Source organism: Corvus moneduloides, chromosome 2 (assembly GCF_009650955.1).
Source record: "Corvus moneduloides isolate bCorMon1 chromosome 2, bCorMon1.pri, whole genome shotgun sequence".
Lineage (NCBI taxonomy): Eukaryota > Metazoa > Chordata > Aves > Passeriformes > Corvidae > Corvus > Corvus moneduloides.
This window is the reverse complement of record NC_045477.1, coordinates 13,988,478-14,009,548: the sequence shown is the minus strand read 5'-3', so window position 1 is coordinate 14,009,548 and position 21,071 is coordinate 13,988,478. Positions and strand designations below refer to the sequence as shown.

Below are 21,071 nucleotides of genomic sequence, written 5' to 3'. Positions count from 1 at the left end.
TGAGTGACATGTTGTGCAGAAAGAAAACACCCTGAGTGATCAAGAGTTCTTGAAATGTCAACTGGATCCAGAGTTATTGGAAGCAGTAGAAGGTAGCGAGCAAATCATTACAGCAGGATATCAATTTGGCCAAGAAAATACAAAACTCCTCTGTGGTACAACAAGGAATGTCAGTGGAAAGACCTAAAAAAACCTCCAGAATCTGAGATAAAAGATAATTATGTCAAACTTCAAAATATCTTCAATTATTACTCTCAGTTTCAGGACCATTCGAATGCCTATTAAATATTTCACCTTGGCACTCAGGCCCTCTATTTCTACAGCCATATCACCTGGCTACAACATAATGTGTTCTATCCTTTCATTCCTTTGATATACATTCATCCCCGGAAAAAAGGAAAGAGCTACAGCAGACGTAAAACTTTTTTTTGTTTGTTTTAGAGGGATCATATATAGTATTTTATGCCAGAAATTATCAAAAATTATAATTATTTCCATCAAAATGAGTTCCCCATCTGGATAACATGACAAACAATATAATTTGCTCAAGATGATGCACGTTCCAAAACACAAAAATAACTCTTAACCTTAGAGTTTTTCTGAATTCCTTTAAAACCTTCTTCTAATGGATCACTACAAGACAAAAAGTTTTAGCTTGACATTTTAGACAAGAGTACCTGACATTTAAAGGAATAAGCACTGATTAATCATCAAATACATCTAGCTGACAGTTATTACTTGGAAGAAGAGAGCTCATATGGGGGATATTATTTAATTAATTCATTTTTGTAGGTCACAAGTCATAACTTACTATTGACTAAAAATTTTTACACTGTTTGAATACTTTTCAATGACATTTTGGACATTGGAAAATATTAAAATACATTTGTGTACATGTAAATAAAACTATTTGAAAATGCCAAGAGTAGTATTGATAGGAATATTGAAACAGTAATCTCCCCCACCCTCCCGCCTCCCATTTTTTGACTGTTCTTTCTAAATTGATAAGGTCATTCTCAAACAGAATTGGTATTTGCTTGTTGTATTCTAGAAAATGTGAAGAAAATAAAAATATAGAGCCTTGGAATGCAAATTCTGGAAGCCTTCAGGTTTTTCCTGATTTCTTCAGTTAAAAATATTGAAATATAGATGTTGTGATGTACTTTAAACATTTGTAAGCTAAATGACCTGGATGAAATGAAAGAATGCTTGAATCTAGAAAGGAGCTAAACTTCATAAAAATTATTTAAGCTAAGGAACTATTATTACTTGACATGCATTGTTAAATATGAACAGAGTGATGCTGCCAAATAAAGAAACAACATTTACTGGTTGAAAAGTTTGTTTTCTGAGCCAAGAAGGTTGTTCTTAATTTTTCTAACACTTCCTCAGTAAACAAGTTTCTCTCAGATTCCTTCCTCTGGATTTGTCTCATTGCTGTGCACGTACAGCCTCCCCATAAAGCTTACGAGGAACGTGGATGGCAATCTGAGGGTTTTGCTTACAATCAGTTTCTTGGAAAAGGTACAGAATTTAATGAATTCAGAGTGCTACCCATACCTTTAAAAAAGAGTTTCATCAGACTTGGGAAGCAACACATTTATAAAGCTTGAGATAGTCCTGCTTATGTCTCATCAAAAGAATTACTTGAAACAGTTTGATATTGATACAAACATGTTTGTACTGGTGAGAGGTCTAATGTGTGTCTGTATGGTTGCCCTATTAATCTCTTGATTATTATATCCCAGAAGGAATCATACCTTCCTGCTCTCTTCCAGCACAGACACATTTGAATCAGGTGGCAAAACTGCAACCTCGTCCTCCTGGAAACTCCTGGTACAATTTGAACTTAGAAAACAAGCTAGAGCCCAACATGAAAATATCTAAGAAAGAGATTCCAGGAATTTGATTCCTTACATGATAAGGATTCACACACATACCAGTATGAAATGCAGACTTAGTGCATCGTGAACCTGATCTCTTCAGATGGTACTACTGAAACATGTTAAAATGCTATTACTACTTCACACTCAGAGGGGTTCAAGACTTGTCTTCTTGATGTGTCATCAGCTGTCATCACTGTCTTTACAGATTGGATCTTTTTTATTTGAAAAATTAGAAGTATTCCAAAAAGTTAAGGAAGTAATAAGGAGGAAAAAGAATGCAGAAAACCTGTGAACTTTCAACATTACAGCTGTAACTGTTGACTTGTAATTTGTGAAGTTGTATTGGTGAACTTCATAATATCTGGGATGAGCAGGCACAGATAGCTCCATACACAGATCCATGGGATAATCCTTCTAGAGACACCAGTGAATTTATGTGAAGAGCTTCCATATATGTACAGAATAGCATCTCAGGACAAACAAAATAAACCACAAAACACATATAAATCTACTTAATAAGCTCAAAAGAAATTTAATTAGGTATGCTCCAGGCACTATAAATGTAAAAGGAATGCAGCATTAAGACTGAAAATAAGGGAAAAATTTAGACAACTTCTCACCCCAGTCTCAGAGACACAATACAGCCTTTTTGGTTCCAAGACAAATGGATTTTGAGGGTCTAAATTGATGTAAAAGTTTTGAATTTTAGCATTTGGAACAAACTCAGGAGGGGTAAGATAGGAGAGGTCCATTATATTTCCTCCTATCTGGTAGATGACAAAAAATGTATTAATAATTACATATAGTTTCTCAATAATCAATAAAAATTACATTGAACACAGTTAAAAAAACTTTCCACTATACAACATTCAGATTATACTTAAAAAGGCATCTAGAAAATAAAAATAATATGTGTTTAAACTATGCATTACTTACAAAGTATCTTTTGTAATGCTTTTTGAGGTATTCCCTCATTTGATTTTTGTGAAGTCATTTGTCAGAACCCACTGAAATGCCAATGAAATACTTTCGTAATAAAATATTACTCAGACTGCCCTCTCACTGATTATGTAGGTAGAACACCTATATCATAGAGAACGTCGAATTAACTTATACTAGAGCGCCCTCTAAACATTTTATCAATTCTGATTAAAGAAATAATATTTTTTATTTCTAAGAAAATAAATTATTAAACATAGCAATTTATCTTTCTGTGGCCCAAGTACAGAAAAGAGAATATTTGTTGAAAACCTCAACTCTAAGTATCATCACATTGTATAACCTAGCATTTGAGTGATAAAGTAGAAATAAGCAACTAAAGAGCAAACAAAATGAAAATCCTAGGAACATAAACACTATTCATATTAAGCATGAATATGTCTTTAATTAAAGCTAATTTTCTTTCATTTAGTCTGATTAGATTTTTTTATTCTAAATGAAGACTACTACCATCACCTCGGAGAAGGAATCATGAAGAAACGATGTTTAGGTTGGAGAAAGTAAGAAGATGTAGGAAGCTTCAATGTATTGAATTTATTGGCTGTTCTTAAATCAACTACTTGTTATTATGTTATTTTTGTAAATTTTTTTGGGTTGTCCATAGATGTAAAAATGTGGTATTTCATAATTGAAAATGATAATTTAGATGTATCTAAACACACATATTTATAAATATGGCTAGTTAATACTGCAAAGAAAAACAAAGAAAAAAATTAAATGGAACAGTATGGGTGAAAGTGATAGCTACCAAACAGAGATAAAAACAAGGAGTATTTTTAAAGAATTTAAGGATGAACACCTATGGTTTCAAGCTGTTCAGCAGGACTAAACATAAATGAATTTGAATTAAAAACCTTAGCACAAATTCTAAGCATTAATCTGGATGAGATCTTTTAGGTAGCAATTGCTAATGATACAGAAAAAGTTATAGCAGATAAGAGGATGACAGAGAGAGATCTTCAAATCATACCAAGAAAGACTGAGGGAAACAGGGCTTTTTCTCTCTTTTTAGAACAAAGCACAGATACAGATCAACTGGGGAGGGCAGGGTATATGCCTATAGATTTCCATGCACGTGTTAGTGCTGCAGGAAAACTGTCAAGAGTAAGAATTTGGTATCAGAGGAAAAATTTTAGCACTGACACTGAAAAATCCTCCAAAGTTAAACTAACGAATCTAGGTCATAGGAAAATATGTAGCTATTACATGGCACTGAGATGAGTATATCTATTCAAAAGTCCTGCATTCTTGAAAGTTTAAGTGCTGATTTCTATAATGTTACTATTATTTTTATTGCATTATGGTTATATTACTGTTATTACAAGTTTCAACACTGCCAGAGCCCTGTTGTAGAAACAGTAGTCTTTGCCCCAAAGATTTGCATTGTAAATTAAAATTAAAGATAGCAGGCATGTGAGACAAATAAGCTAATGAAGTGGGAAATAAAAATGCAATTTAATTGGTCAATTTAACATAAACTAGTTGTTTGTGTACCATTTAGCTATAATAACCAGCCATCTGCCTTGTCATTTTCAGACTGCAGATTTTTTTTTGACACATTTAATGGAAAAAGTATAAGTAGTTGTTGGCTGTATATATGTTTATAAATAGGCATTTAACCTGTGTGAAAGAGACAAAAGTAAAGTTTATTGTAGGAAAAATTAAAACCCTACTTCACTATAAATTAGCTACAACCACTCAGGACAGAGATGTGGAAGACACTCTACAGAGTTCTGTGGAAACTTAAACATAAGAAATAATTTTCCATGCCAGAATGAAAAGATGCAAGAAATTTAGGAGTTTAGGATGTCAAGGAAACATTAAGGATGTGTAGGTTCATAATGGATTAAACCAACTCATAGTATCTACTAAACGTTAAGATTTAGCTTTCCATGGAGTCCCCAGAAAAGTGGTTGTTAAAAGATGAAAGAATGTATATAGGAAATCCTCAGTCTTAGGAGACACCAGTGTCTCCTTTTCCCTATCCCTTTCATTAAAAAGTTTCCTTGCTCTAGGCAAAAGCTAAGTAAATTTCCATCACACTTAAAATTACTTGAGTAAAATACACACTTATTTCTGACTGAAACTTCCCTAAATTGGTATCAAAATTAGAAATTAATTTCTATTCCTTCAATTTATTTTTTTTAAAGTTTGGAAATATAGTTGAATGAAATATCCCAGTTTTCCAAACCAAGATGCTGTACTTCTTGAGGCTGGGATGACATTTAAGATTTTATTCCATCTTCTTTCCTTTGAAAAGAAATTGAGAATAACTCTCAAGTACCTCAGAACAATAGCCCAATGGTTAGGCAATCCACCTGGAGTACAGAGCTGGAGACAACACAGCATAAATTTTCTCGAAGAGGAGACAGTGGGATGCATGTGAACACAACCATGTTCACCTGACTCCATGGCTTCAGTCTCAGGCTCCCAGATCCCCAAAGCCAGCATTATACAATCCAACACCTAACCTCTTCAATGTAAATTATCAGATTACTCTCTCCTGTTAGAACTCTTTCACTTTGTATTATTAGCTTTAGCTGGGAATTAATGTTAAACATTTAATATTTAATTTTTCTTTTTCCTTTTTTTAAAACGTTAATTTCCCCTGACCTAAGTATGGCATTTAACTGTTTAAATAGAAATTATCTTTCTCTTTACTACAAGCTACATTTAATGTAAAAAAACCCCAACACTTTCATTTTTTGTAGGTTTTTCGTAAGTAAGTTACAGCCTTTTTCCTGCACAGTGATTGTGAGTGATGTTTTCTACATTCTCACAAATGCCTACTCTCATGAGGTTATATCTCAACAAAACTTCAAATAAATTATCAGTTCGATGTAAAGGAGGGAATCATTAACACAGACTGGGTGGTGGAGCATAGAAAGAAATAAGAGTTTAAGGTTATTACTTTTATCCTTTGAAGCTCAGGGCAGACAATTTTTTTGTGACTCCATCTGCAATCATGCACTTAAAAAATGTAAGTCAAGAAAGAAAAACAAAATAAAAAAAACAGGAACATCTCTGCATGGCATTGCCTTGCTAAAAACATTCACTGCTTAGAAATTAAAATGACCTGGTTTTCCCCCTGTCAGAATTTTCCCCTTTCTCCTTTTGGTTTTCTTGCAAGTAGTCAACTTCTAAACGAAAACCAGAGTGAATTAACTACTTAACACTCCATTGTACTGTATGTGAATAGCAGACAGCAAATGCTGAGAACAACCTTTTCAAAATGAAATTCAGATGTAAAGGTTTAAGTAGCCAATGGGGAGGAAAGAATTTGTAAAATTATACAGAAAGCACTTTGCTGCACCAGTAGGCACCTTGCAGAAACACTATGTTACTGAAGATTGTGAATTAATCCCTCATTTCCTTACTGTTCACATTTTAAAAGGAAAGATGAACTATATTATGCAGTACTTACCAAAAACTTGAAGGAATGTCTGTTTTTTGTCATTTCCTGCCTTGTTTTTAGCATTACAAATATAAGGACCCGCATCAATATTTTTTATATCTCTTATTGTTAGTTGTGTATTGCTTCCTCTCAGGACATATTTTTCATTTTCTTCAATAAGTTTACCATTCCTAAAAAAAAAAAAAAAAAAAAAAAAAGGTATAAACCAAACACTAGGTTCCAGCAACAATGTGCTATGGAAGCATCAATATGCTGAAAATATTTAAGGGTCAGAGACTGTTACTACACCAGCCTCAAAAATCACAATTAAATTTTCAGGTTATAGAAGATATATATGCATTAAAAATACTACAATACTTTTATTCTTAAATATTCAATGTTGAACTAATGTTAGAAAAATGGTTGTGGATAGGATTTTTACATATGGTTTATGCTCAAGGAAGGGCATAAGGAAATCGGTTATATATTGTATGTGAGGAACTATTAAAAGCGTAATGAAACTGTAACTACTGCATTTCACAGTAGTAACAATGTAGCAACTTATATAAAAAAATTAAATTACATTCACGTAGAGCCTATTGGCACATCAAGAACCCATCCAAATTATCTCCTCTCAGTTGTTGTTGGCTAGCCACAACTTAGCAAGCAGGCATGTCTCCAGATGTTAGAATGAGTTCTGACCAGATGGTACAGAAATAATAAAATCTGCAAGCAATTCTGTGGGCTGATTGAGGCTTGACTGGTCCATTTGAGCACCTTGGCCTACACACAGGTGCTTTTTCAAGAGGGCATTACTCAAATATTCTATTCTATTCAATATGCCTGGTTTAGGACATCTAATTTTATTTCAAATTTGAGCAACAATGATTTCCATTTTTTTCTCATATAACGATAACTAAATATATTTCATATTCTCCTAAATCATATTTTCTCTAAAAGTGTGGATACTGCTTATTTCTTGGGAGAATTCATACCTGTTAGTAGGAGTCCCCTGATATCTATATAGTTTGCATTTTAGTAACACTTTTTTGTAAATAACTCTAGTCCACCTAGTTACCAATTTCAAGACATTATTATGATACTTGTTCATTTCCTTTCCAAAGCAAATCACAGAAATTGTTTTATAGAACAGGAAAGGCCTAATTTTCCATATTAGATAGTCTCACAGAAAACCAAACCAAACCAGAACAAAGAAACAAACAACAAAAAACCCACTCAAACCCACTACACAACAACAAACAAAGAAACAAACAACAAAAAATCCCAAACAACCAAAAACCCCCATGTGATTTCTTTTAGGACAAAAAAGTCTATATTCAAGGTTAGAAGTAATTTCCAGGTACCTGTTTTCACAATCATTGGTATCTATGGCAGTTTTTCAGCAGAAATGCGATTATGAGCATTTCCCTAGACCCTCTAGTGAACAGATTCATATTGATGCTGATATTGGATAACAGGAAAACATGGAAAACGTACTTAAAGTAGATTATTTCCTTTGTAAGATCATTCTATGTCCTGGCAGCAAAGACCGGGAAATTGATCTGGCTAAACTTTACAGTGTAAATTATCTCCACAGCTATAAACAATGTTTTCAGTAGGACTATTCACACAAGTAAAGATTTCCAGTTCATGACCTGTAGCTACATTAGGATCTTTATCTTTCAGTCCTAGCTAATTTAATTCCATTAGTGTACTGCTTCTCTGAAGGTTATGCTTTACATTAATGTAATATCAGCTTCAACAGAGATACCAGTTATATGGAAAAAGAATTAGATTCTCTTGGTCCACAAAATAGCAACAAATATATATATATATATATATTAAATAGAGCAGCAACTAAACTTTGATGACCTTTCTTCTTGACAAGGTATTTCGAACTGACTGATTTTTATAAGTTAACTCAAGCATTTTTTGAGAAAAATTGACACAATAGTTCAGATGCATCTATTTTAAATTGATCAAATCTAAATACAATCTTTGCTGTGACCAAAGATTATAATCCTTCCAAAATACTATTAAAACTGTATCAAATTCAAGACATAATTCCACTTGTTTATTAAAATAGAAACACACTAAAATTGATGTTAGTGCCAACTTTGTTTCAACATCAAAAAAGCACACTGAAGAGGACAAAATAGGCAATAATTGGCCATTAATTCTCATAAACAGATTCAGTTATCTTCACAGTGGATGACAAGCATATTAATATTAGATAAATCAGTTTAGATAAACTTCCCTAACATTCACTGACAATGTTTTCCAGATTTTTCTCAAAACCAAGAAAAATTATGTTGATCTGGTTTTCCTATGCTCAGGCTAATTTCCAAAAAAACCCCATCTGAACTATTGTAGAAAGACAGTGTCTTTATCTTGACATACTTTTTAGATAAGACCAAGAACAGATTAAGAGATCAGATGATTATGAATCCTTTTAATTGGCTAAATGAGTGAAAATGGACTTGAAAATTTCAGGACAGAGATTTAAGAAATTTGATGCAGAAATTTAGGACTGGAATACCATCTAGAATTGTTTGCTTCCTCTGAAAAAACAAGAATTTTTCTCCCCTCATCTTTTTTCCCTGCTTGCATATCAATAATAATATCCTGTCACAGGGATAAATGTTCTTTTTGACGTATCTTTTTATAAAATCTCAGTGTCAGCAAATAAAAAACCAAGAATATTTTCTACTGACAAGAATTTACACCCTAATCAGACAAAATTAAAAGAGAATCAAAGGGGGAAAAAAGCCAACCAAAAGGGAAGGTAGGCACATTAGCCGATATTCCTCATTATGAGATAGTTCCTGAAGGAGGAACAGAAGTTTGCACATATATGATTCAATATCCAGTCCACAAGGCTGAAAAGCTGCTGTAAAATCAGTACAAAAGGTATTTAATGAATGGTTTAAAAAAGTCAGCTTTTCAAGGGCTGTCGAACCAAAGGGAAATCCTTCAGTGGGCTCTGATCAATGGATATAGACATAAGTGTCTCCCCAAGACACTTGGCCTGTGTATGCACTATATTTATAAAACACTGAAAAAATCCTACAACTGTTAATGGAGATATCCACAAATGGTGGAAATTTAGGCATTCTTTCATAATATATACCATAATGCTTGCTGTCTTACACCGAAGCCATTTAGAATAGCAGATTTCAGGCAACTCTTATGGATTTTGGTTAGATAGGAGAGATTTAAAAATTACTTCAAAGACATCAAATAAACATAATATGATTTGAATTTAAATAGGTTCTTTAATTTGGGCTATACATATTTTGGGGTTTTTTTCCTCATCTTCACTAAATTTTGAATTCTAAGCCACATTAAGTAATTAACTTTGCATTCTATTTATTTACATCTCCTGGGATTCAAATCACATAAGAGAAAAATTCAACTTCACAATTGACCTATGGCATAAGAAGATGAAGGTATCAGGCAAAGGAAGAGAACCTTAATCTAACATTGTTCAAAGGTTCCAAAGGAGATGAAGAATTCATGAAAATCGCTTCTATGCTCATTTCGAAAATGAAATGACCTTTTAATTCACTTGAAATAACATAAGTAGATGCAAATTATTCAGGTCTAAAATAGAAATGTGAACTGGTATGCAGTATTGAGATACTTGATATCCCAGGGCTGATGCATATCTTTGTTGAAATTGAAAGAACACAGAGTATATAGATATTTAAATTTTTACAAATGTTATATGGTAAGTGTTCCCAAACGACATAGCTCTACTATGCTCATGTCATTGATATAATGAAAAAAACACACATGAGATTTGAAAGCAATTCCTTTTCCAAAGTATTTTATACTTTTAACATGACATTAAGCTACACTGAAACTTATTCAATGAAACATTCCTGGGTCCTGCAAGTGTCTAAATTCATACCTCTTTCTGAATCGCATTGAAATAGAGAGTTAAAGTTAGAATCTATTTTTACAGATGTGGAAAGTGTTATCTTTCTTTTATTAGTACTGCTGACCTGTATTGGCTACTTATTATCTGAGGCATTTATGTGCAAAAGTTCTTGTTAGGCTGTTCTTGTTTTTGAGATATGGACTTATTCCTTTTCCACTCACATATGAAGAAATCATGACAATATAGTATTTTTTTTTACTTTTTACATTTATCTCACTTGCTGGCAACCTGAGTGCAATGGAATTTGTGTGAGTCCATTCACTTATTAATGCTCAATCCAGCCTTAGCAGTTAGAATAGAAATGGACAAAAATTTCTCTTAAAATTCAGCAGAGAAATTAAGGTTGCACAGCTTAATGGATAGTGACAGAAAATCGGGACACATTAAAACAATGTGCCCTGATGTGTAGACCCTAACTGAACTTACCTGTACCAACTGATCTCTGGTGGAGGTGATCCAGTGGCTCTGCAGAACAAAGTTATGGCCTCTCCTCTATCTGCAGTGGCATTGAAGGATTTCTGTAGCAGAATGATTACAGGGGGAACTGAAAAATAGAACATTATGCCAAATGAATGAAAAAGAAAGTATTTTTGGTGTTTCTGGAGAAGTTTAAAATGCAGACCAGGATTCTTTGCTAATTTGAGAATTTAGGGTTACAATTAGGGATCATGTTACAATGTGAATCATTGTTACTAGTATTTCTTTTCTTAAATAAAAGACTTAGTATTATCAGGACAGCTATAACATTTTTTTTAAAGAATAAATTTTTGAAAGTCTTTTTCAGCAGTTCTTCAATTTTCTTACAGAACATTCTACGATGACTGAAGTTATAACTAACATGTAAGACAATATACACATAAGACATAAAACTACGTACTGATATTAGACAATGTTTTTAAAAGAAGGATCAGTATGCAGGAGTCTGGATTACGCATATTTAATTCTTTTTACTGAACTCCTGCATACTTCCTGGGCAGGAATATCACTAGCTTCCAAAGGGCCAATGGATGCAATCTATTTGTATGTCCAAGAATTTAATGTTGTTCTAATAGTGACAAATGTTTTCTTAATTCTTTAATTCATTAATTCTTAATGGGATGAAGTTATTACTAAAATCATAACAGCTTGCAAAGAACCTCTACCCGACAGAAAAAATAGCAATAATATTTGAGACAGAACAACTCACAGGCTGATAGTTAACATATCTGTTTACATGTCTGCTTCCATTAACTAACAAGCAAATAGGAAGTGTTAAAGGCCAGATTGGATAGAGATATGAGCAACTGGGTCTTGTAGAAGGTGTCCCTGCCCATGGCAGGGGTTTGAAACTAGATGATCTTTAAGGTGCCTCCAATCCAAACTACTCTATGATTCTATGAAATATACAAATAAAAACAATCCAAGCAGATTGGACAGAAGTTGATAGGTAGAAAAGAAGGAACGCCACAGAGAGTGAGATGAAAGGGAAAAGATTAGAGCTTCACAAAATAGAGGTCAGCTAGCAAGAACATCCTGTGAAATGACAGTGACTCAGTTATCCTTTTTAGCTTTACTCTTCACTAGAGAAAAGATGAAACAGGCAACCCAAATGAACTTGCTTTTAGTTTTCCATTGCACTCCACCAAATTTTTCTCACCCACTCTTGAAAATAAAATTTTATGCCTTTGCACAAAATATTTCAGAAGCCTTTACACTTCTGAATCTTAAATATATCAAATTAATATAAAATCATGTATCAGAATTATCAATGATAAGTAATTCTGTGTTGTTATGTACTTTTCACACTTTTAAATGGTGTGTTTTATAGTGTTTCACAGATCATTTCTTTCCTATCTGAAATTGCATGGGCCATTACTCAGCATACAAAACCCTTCTGCTCTGCAACAGCAATCTATCAATCTCCAACAAAAAAACCCCAAAATGCTACTTAGAAAGCCTTTAACGCATTTTGGCTATTTCGCAGTGCATTCTAATGTCTAGACCTCAAATTATAGTTGGGAACACGAAGAGATAATTCTTTACTAGAAGTAGCAGGCTCTTCACTGTTCACCACTAAGAACTACAGGACTATGACCTGGTTCAGCGCACTAAAGTGCTTCAATCTTCCAAGAGATACTGCAATGACAATGAAATGAAATATTATTTTCCGTTTTCAAAAGTCAAATTTTATTTTTCTCATCATTATTTCAACGAATAGACCTGGTTTTCTTTTTATTCTTGTACGTATGTAGGTTGAAGCTAAAGTGTGAACCTACAAGAGGAAAAGAGAAATGAAGATACACTGGCAAGTCTCCCACATTCCATACTTAAAGCAGAGTGGCAAAATTTAGTCCCATATAAGTGTAAACAATTCTCTTTGATTAATTTCAGTGAGCTCTGGATGGCTATTTCATTTGTGGAACTTCCCAGATAGTAAAGAAATAAATCTAAATAGTAAATTAGGGAAAAATAATTAATAAACAAGAGTAGGGAAAAATAAAGAGAGACAAAAGAACATGTAAAAAACGAAATTTTGTTTACAGGAGGACTTGAATTCTTTCCTTCTCTTCTATGTCAACCATTTGTAACCAAAGAAAAGCCTAACATTTAGACCTCACTGTAAATATGAGTAGAAAATAAATGCTATCAAAACTTCAGTGTTGCAGGTAGAAAAGAAACATAAACATTAGATTTCTAAGAGATAATCCAGCTGTCAATTTATTACCCATTAGAACCTCCCAAAGATTTCCATACATTAGAAACTACCCTGATAACAAAGTTTGTTCCATAATTTATTTCTAATTATTTTTGAGTAAATTTGCAATCTCTTCATATACAAACTTTAATTAAAAAAAAAAAAACAAACCAAAACCTACTGTAATTAACATGCTGTGCCAGCTTTCATAAAGGATCCCTAAGTTCTTTTGTTACAGTTTAGCCTGCTTTGGAGACCTTACATACTTCTATCCTGGTTTAGTTGAAATCAGGACAGCTTTTTCATGTTGGACTCGATGATCCTTGTGGGTCCCTTCCAATTCACCTTATTCTGTGATTCCTGTTATGTGTTTGTACAGATCTTGCATATTTCTGTAGATTCTACAGTCACTGTTACAAGATGAGTAAATAAACAGTGAAGCTCTGAATTTGAATAACTTTTACATACAAATATTTTCATGATAACATTTTCTTTTTATAGCAAGCTTAGATTATCCTCCAAAGTAAGTATTATTTCTTATTTCTCTTTTGGAAAAGGAGATGCAGTGGAAATATAGCCATGTAGCTTTTGGTGGTCTATAGACTCATCCTCCTTTTCTTTATTTTTTTGTTTTTTTCCTTTCCTTTTTTGAATCCAATTCATTTATAGGCTTTCCTTTTCACTAAAAAACACTACAATTTTTCTTTTTTTCTGAATTTAATATTACTCTAAAAGCTATTTTGGACCAAGTTTTATCCGTTCAACTTTATGTAGGCAAACCTATGTATTACTATAAATAAAACAGGAAATAGTTCTTAATTGATGTCACTCTACATGACCAACAATGTCATAATCACTTATTTGGCAGCTCCTTCTCCTCCCAAGACTGAAGTTTAGAGATGAGTGTTAACATTCTTGCCTAGAGTCATAATAAATGTATGAAGAACCAAATTTGTTTTTATAATTCATGAATAAATGATGTGAAGACAGACCATGGTTTGCAACCTAATGTTTTAGGTTAAATACAGACTCTCTTGGCTCAACTGCATATAAATACCAAATAGAAGTGAAAGGTAATTAGAAGGTGGATTCATATCCCTGTACATAAATAGCAGCAGAAGAAAAAATCATTTGGCTTTTTAAATACTACCAGATGCACTGTTGGAATTGTACATAAAAAGGAGTCGTGGTAATGCAGCACCAGAATGTACCACCTACAACAATCTAGAGAATTCTGCTTCAGACATTGCTGCTTGACAACGTGGACTAAGAAATACCTGTGCCAGAATCTGCTCTTTCTGCTGGAACTAACTGTGGATTCACCTTACATAATGACTTATGTAAACCAGGGTTTGCTGAGAAGGACCAGTCAAGGGCAGAGCATTTAAAGCTCCAAACCTAAGATGCACTGTGGCAGAATTTCACTGAAAAGCTGACATTAAACAGACTGCAGAGATAAAAAGTGCCCTTTATGAACTGTGTCCTTTCCAGGCAATGTATGAAGAGATTGTTATCTTTCAACAGGTCAATGCTGAGTTTAAGAGAGGTTGAGTTAAATGCTCCATCTTCTCTCAATTCATTAATTTTCCTTCTTAGAGGTTTATTATAAACTAATAAAATGTATAATGCAAATTTTCAGGTAACTCCTCTCATATTTTATTCGACAGAAATAAAATTTGAAAAAATCTGTAACTAAGACTGTTAATAAAATGTATCTGTGACTTTTGGGACAGCTCGTAAGGTACATTAACACAGTGAAGGTGAATAATTATGAAAAAATAAAGTGCGTTTTTTTAAGAGTAAATGACAAAACACTGAAAAATAGAGTGAACTGAACTACTATAATCTGAAGTTCAAGTCTTGAAATAATTATTGTTCTGTAAATGATTAATAACAATTATCCATGTTTTACATATTTATATTTACTGATATTATGAAATGTAATGAATTCTATTTACACAGTATAGTAGGTTTTTTTTTCAATATTAAGTAATTACATTTATAGGAAACCAATACTAAACAGACAACACAATTATACTAACCAGTTTAATAAGGGATTTTTAGAATATGTTAAAATTGGCCATAATAATCAAATAAAGCAAGAAGTCAATTCACCAACTTTACTCCTTACCATTCACAATAACAATTATGTCCCGAAAGTCAATTTCTCCTCTTGCTTCCACTCTTCCTTCACATCTGTATACTCCTTCATCACTTTTATTGATGTTAAGAATTTGGAGGTTATTGTTTGCTAATACTGCAAATCGATCTAGAAATGAAAATAAGAAATTAAGTGGCAAAAATCAAGTAAATCAAGACAACATGAGGAACACTAACTTAAATGAGTAATATTTATTTTTTTTCTCTGTACAATCTGAGGGCTCAACGACAAAACATTTGTACATTTAAAAGTAAAATGTTAGCTGAAAAATTTGGGGTTTCCTCATTTCAAAATGCATTGAATTTCCTAAAATTCAATCCTGGTATTCCATTCATAATTTGCTACTTACTCCAAGGAGCAATCAACTGTAAGTTAAATTACAATTTATTGCAAAATGATTGGAATACTCATAGGCATTTTCACAGAATAACAAAAAGATTAAATGAAAAAAAAAAAACAACCTCAAAAATTAAATTGAGCAATTTATTATAAAATAAGCAACAAAATGCTGTTTCCCTCTCTGTCTGGACTAATCAGCTGACTTTGTGCCCATTCTACAGCCCAATGTTTAAGCTTGCTTGCCCTCCTTCCATCCTCCTCTTCCTTTCCTCATTCACTCTTAGTCAACGAAGTATTTCACTACCCTCTAACACTTCACAGAAATGGGTACAAAGACATCACCCAAAATCAACCCCAAACCACTCTATCTTCCTCAGGCCAGCATAAACTGAAATTCAATAGACATTTTGAGGTGCTGAAGGGCACTGCAAAATCAGGCTCTAAAAGCCATGCACACACTTTCCTGCACATGCAGCAGCAAAATTATAATCTGCAGAAGTAAACTGGACCTGAACTTAATTTTTCCTCTCCTTTTTCACTGAACTAGTGTATTAGGTTTACATGTTGATGTGTTGGCCTCATGAAAGAGCATGTGGGAGGAGATACCCCCTTTATAACACATGGAAGACTCTATGCTGCAGCAAATTTATCCTGAACAACTGCAACCCACAGAAAGGATCCACACTGGAACTGTTACAGACTGACCACAGGCCCCATTCCCCAATCTCCCTTCACCCCTTGGGGTGGGTGAGGTAGAAGAGTGAGCAACGAAAGAGTAAAGTTGAGTCTGGAAAAAAGGAGAGGGGAGATTTTGCTTTAATTCTGTTTTTGTGTTTCACCATCCAACACTATTTAACTTGCAATAAATTCAATTAATTTTCCCCTCCATCAAATCCATTTTGCTAATGCTGGTGAGCATTCTCCCTGTCTTAATCCCAACACACTTTTTGTCTCATTTTCTCGCACTATTTTGTTGTATTTAGGTTTTTTGGCAATATTTTGGTACTGGGGTGATGCAGAAGACGCTTCTTTGAGAAGTTTCTACAAGTTTCACCCATGTCCTAGAGAGCCATTGCCAGCAGGCTCTAAGAAGGACCTGCCACTGGCTAAGGCCATCAGCAACAGTGGTAGCACCTCTGGGATAACAGATTAAACAAAGGGAAAAGTTACTGTGCAACAGCAACTGCAGCCAGGGAAGGAGTGAGAAGACATGAGCAGAATTGCCCTGCAGACACCCAGGGCAGTGAAGAGGGAGGAAGAGGTGTCAGAACATAGATTCCCTGGCAGCCCATGGTGCAAATCACAGCGAGGCAGCTGTGCCCCTGCAGCCCATGGAGGTCCACAGGGAAGCAGAGGTCCACCTGTAGCCCCTGGATGACCTGGTCGGACCAGGTGGATGCCTGAAGGAGGCTGTTGCCCTGTGGGAAACCCGTGCTGGAGCAAGCTCCTGTCAGGACTTGTGAACACATGGAGAGAAGAACCCATGCTAAAGCAAGTTTCCTGGCCGGACTGGGATGCCCCTGGGGAACCCATGCTAGAGTGGCTCTTGAAGAACTGCAGTCTGTTGGAAGGATAGTTGAAGTTCATGCAGGTCTCCCCACTGGAGCAGAGAAAGAGTGTGAGGAGTCCTCCCCTGAGGAGGAAGGAGCAGCAGAGACAATGTTTGGAGTCATGTTAAGCCCGAGAAGAAAGGAGGTATGGGGGAAAGGTGCATTTTTAAGACTTTTATTTCTCACTATCCTACCCTGATTATATTGGTAATTACATTTTCCCCAAGTCGAGTCTGTTTTGCCCATGATGACAATTGGCAAGTGATTTCTCCCTGTCCTTATCTCTATTTATGAGCCTTTCATTATATTTTTCCTCCCCTGTCCAGTCGCAGAAGAGGTGATAGAACAGTTTTGGTGGCAGCTGCTATCCAGCCAAGGTCAACCTCTTGAGGAGGATAAGTGAGAGAGTGGCTGGCTGGGTGCCTGGAAGCTCACCAAGGTCAATCCAAGAAAGATCGCCAATATTAATGGACTCTTCTGGGGAGAATGACTTCCGGCAATTCACTGAATTGAAGTGGGTTTTGCAGAACCTGAACCCTTGTTACTCAGCTGTTGTTCTTGTTCTGTTTGCACCTTTCAATACTGGAGGGTGATGAGATTTAGGAGCTTTCAGTTTTAACTAGCAACCAAGTGACTTCTCTTTCAGTTGCAAGAATTCTACCATAAAATGAAGAGAGAAATGAATAAAAGAGAAAATTATGCCTCACCCGATAGAAGTTTACAGGACAATAACATCCTCAACACATTTACACTAATTATGTCTGGTTTGTTAAAGTCATACTTGAATATTAATGCCATTTTATACCCTACCACATACAAAATAGAACATCTTTTCCTGTCCTGCTCCTACACAATTCCCACAGAACTGTGCCTCCAAATGTTTTGAAAAGCTGAGATCGAGCCCCTCATTAAGCCTTTAAACATTGGTAAATCTGTTTTTTTGGTTGTTTTTTTTTAACATAAATATGTAATGTGTGAGATGAATGAGAGGGCTGGAGATGATCTCCATTTCTATAAACACTGAAAAAAAGAGGGTCCACTTAGTGTTAGGAAAAAGAAAACTAAACATCGGCTGGATAACTTTTCAACTTTCATTGAAGAAATATGGATACAAAAGTAGATATTCCCATGAGTATACAAGAAATTCACTGTGCCATGGATATCTTGATAAAAATTGTGCCCTTTACTAAACAGATTCAAGTTGGTGAATCTGAACAGTAACTGGGCATTACGCTCCTCCAGCTCATCACTGCACTGTCTGGACTCAACCCCCTCAACTTCAAATGCCTGATTTAGAACAGTCAGTCACATGACCTTCCCCTTCAGTCATATCCCATGTTAAGTGATGTGGCTGACAAGAAGGGTTGCCTATGTCTTTTCAGTGCCACTCAATCCAATCTAGAGGTATTTCTGGCTCATGATTTGAAAATTTTGCTGTGTATGTCCCAGGCTATGAGCCACAGTGTCCGACAAAATGCTGTACATTCTACCAGTAAGACATGACTAAAGAACTGTTGAATAAAATATCAAAACTTTTGGAAAAAGTTGAAGACCAAGATCTTTATTAAACCTGTTCCTCATACAAACAAACTTGTCATTCATTCCAAGATGGACTGTAATATCTTCTGAACACAAAATAAACACAGCATGTTAACCATCTTAAAGCAAGCAATCACATTTGCATGTTGGTTAAAACAAATGTATTTAAATGGTCTACATGGGCTCTGCAGGGCAATGTCACCGCGCCTCCAGTACTGGAATTAGAACTTTACAAGCTACTGACTTTCAGTGGAAAAGAACTTTCAGAGACTATGCTACACCAAGGAAGCAGCAGGACTGGATTGCCACAGCCTGCCCAATATGATCTAGAGGGTTAGTCTGGCTCATTAGAAGTGTGCCTTAAATCATCTTTCAGAAGAAGAGAGAATTTGATCATCCACAGTAGGTTTTGAAACTGAAATTATAATATAAAACAGAGTCATTTTTATCTCACAAGGCATGGAGAAAATTTCTTAGCTGTAAGACAGTGGGCATGCTGGTTTTCACCTGTATTATAAACCCATACAGATATAAACAAAACCCACAAAGCTTACAGTGTCCTATTTTTATGTGATTTAAAACTGCTTCCTCCCAAGCATGACTGGAATTGTGTTTGAATACTATTCTAGATCAGAACGTAAGGGAAGTATTCTACTACTTTAATTAAAACTGGTTTCTATCATTGTGCCTTTTAGCACTGTGAAAGAAAATGGTTAAAAAAGGCAAGTTTAAGCATTAAAATTTTAAAACCTCAGTTTTCAAAGTGCATGATTTTGAAGAAAGGAAATGTTGCTTCATCTGCTTTACTAATCCTACAGATTGATTGGAAAACCAAAATGGCAATAAAATATTTGAGATATTTGAAGCAGTTCTACTTTTTCAAGCTCTGACTAACATCCTTGAAAAACTTCTTCCCAGACTGCCAATTCTTGTTTTATTTTCAGCATTCTTACTTTTGAAAATGTTCTGTGTCTCACCCACATTCACTCTTTAATTATATATATATATAAAAATTTCAACTGTTTTTTTCTAAGGGTTGAAGTTTGCTGTTTCCTTTTAGTCTCCATGTCTAGATGACAGAAGAAATAGGATATGCTAAATAAGAAAGAAGTTTAATCAAAACTTTTTTTCACAATGAAGAGGAACCTAAGACTGAGTCCAGAAATATCAACCAAGCTTTTTTTATCCCCTAACTGTTCCACATTTGCTTATTTGACTTCATAAAACACCCAAGCAGCTTTTCTTTTTCATTTTGAAATGAAAATTACAATTAATTTTGAAAGAAGAATTTTAAGTGCATGCGCCTCCCTGAGTTTCATTACATGCAGAGGTAAAACTGATGGGAAGTTAGAAAAGCTGGTTAATTAACAATGCTAGTTCCATTTCCAGAAAATGTGCAAAGTCATGTTTTGGCAAAGATGACTATTGAGACAGCACTGAAAAAAACAATTTAAAGTTTTTGCAGGGGTAAGTCAAAGAAATTCTATTTGCCTAATTAGTTGCCTCTCCAGAGACTTAGAACTTGCATATGGAAAAGGTGAGGTTTATCTTAACCCAGGCTTTATCAGTCTGGCCTAAGCAGATTACTTATACCCCAGTTACCTGTAACTCACAGGGTAACGTACCCTCATACAAGCAAACTCCCACAATAATGCAAAATGCCTCTCCACCTGGAATTCTCTGAGCAACTGGGCAAGTATCTCAAAGTCAATGCTGTGTAGGGCCAGTATCACAGCTTGGTGTGCAATGAAGTTCATCTCTGTGTGTTTTAAACGTGTTCAACTCCTACAGACAAGGCACGCCCGGAAGAATTCCTGTGAGGGAGCTGCCATCAATCTTCTGGGCATTTGGACACTCATGCTACGCCTAGACAAAATTCCCAACCGGAAGAAAAGACACTGTATACGGATTCTCTACAGAACACAGAACCTGGTTCAATTACATTTAAGCTGATGGGCTAATCAAAATCCCCCACTAAAATGTGATTAGTCTTCTTTTACAATAATGTTTTAATATTAATTGGAATGTATAACTTAAAGAGTTACCAAAATACTAACTGTCAGCAATAGTTGTGACTTCCTCATTCCGATACAACCAGCTGACAATGGGAGCAGGTGAACTCGTAACACGGCAAACAACTTCTGCATCTTCTCCCTGCCTGAACTCTTGTGGAGATACTATGTCCCGAAAAGCGAGCTTTTCTGAAAAGGAAAAAAAAAGAAAACAGAATGCAGTAAGAGTCTCACACTTAACTTAGCATTAAAATTACATGTAACACCAAATAAGATAAATATCACTGTTAAATTTTATCATTGTGATAATACAGAATTATTTCCACAATACTATTTTTCAACATAAGACTCAAATGGTCCTGGACTTATTCCCTGCCTGTAAAAATTGACTTTACTATGACTTTACTATCATTTTGTATTATGCAAAATTTTGTTTATTTATATATATTCTGCAGGTTTTATAAATGTATTTTCTTTGTTTTCAATGTTCCAAAACACAGTTTTGAAACTCTAGGTCTTAGAAGTTTATATATTCATATTGATAATTTATTCACTCGCTTGTGTATTTTATTCC

General features: G+C 34.6%; 1 protein-coding gene across 2 annotated transcripts in view; it reads right to left on the bottom strand.

Moving 5' to 3' along the window:
• The window catches only part of NCAM2 (neural cell adhesion molecule 2), a 282,099-nt gene that overhangs the window by 113,758 nt on the left and 147,270 nt on the right, over positions 1-21,071 (bottom strand). For both annotated transcript variants that reach the window (XM_032097436.1, XM_032097444.1), the window contains exons 4-7: positions 20,543-20,686; positions 15,028-15,165; positions 10,649-10,766; positions 6,310-6,470 (exon numbers count right to left, since the gene is read on the bottom strand). In XM_032097436.1, the coding sequence (XP_031953327.1) occupies positions 6,310-6,470; positions 10,649-10,766; positions 15,028-15,165; positions 20,543-20,686 (561 nt within the window). The remainder of the gene's footprint in view (positions 1-6,309; positions 6,471-10,648; positions 10,767-15,027; positions 15,166-20,542; positions 20,687-21,071) is intronic.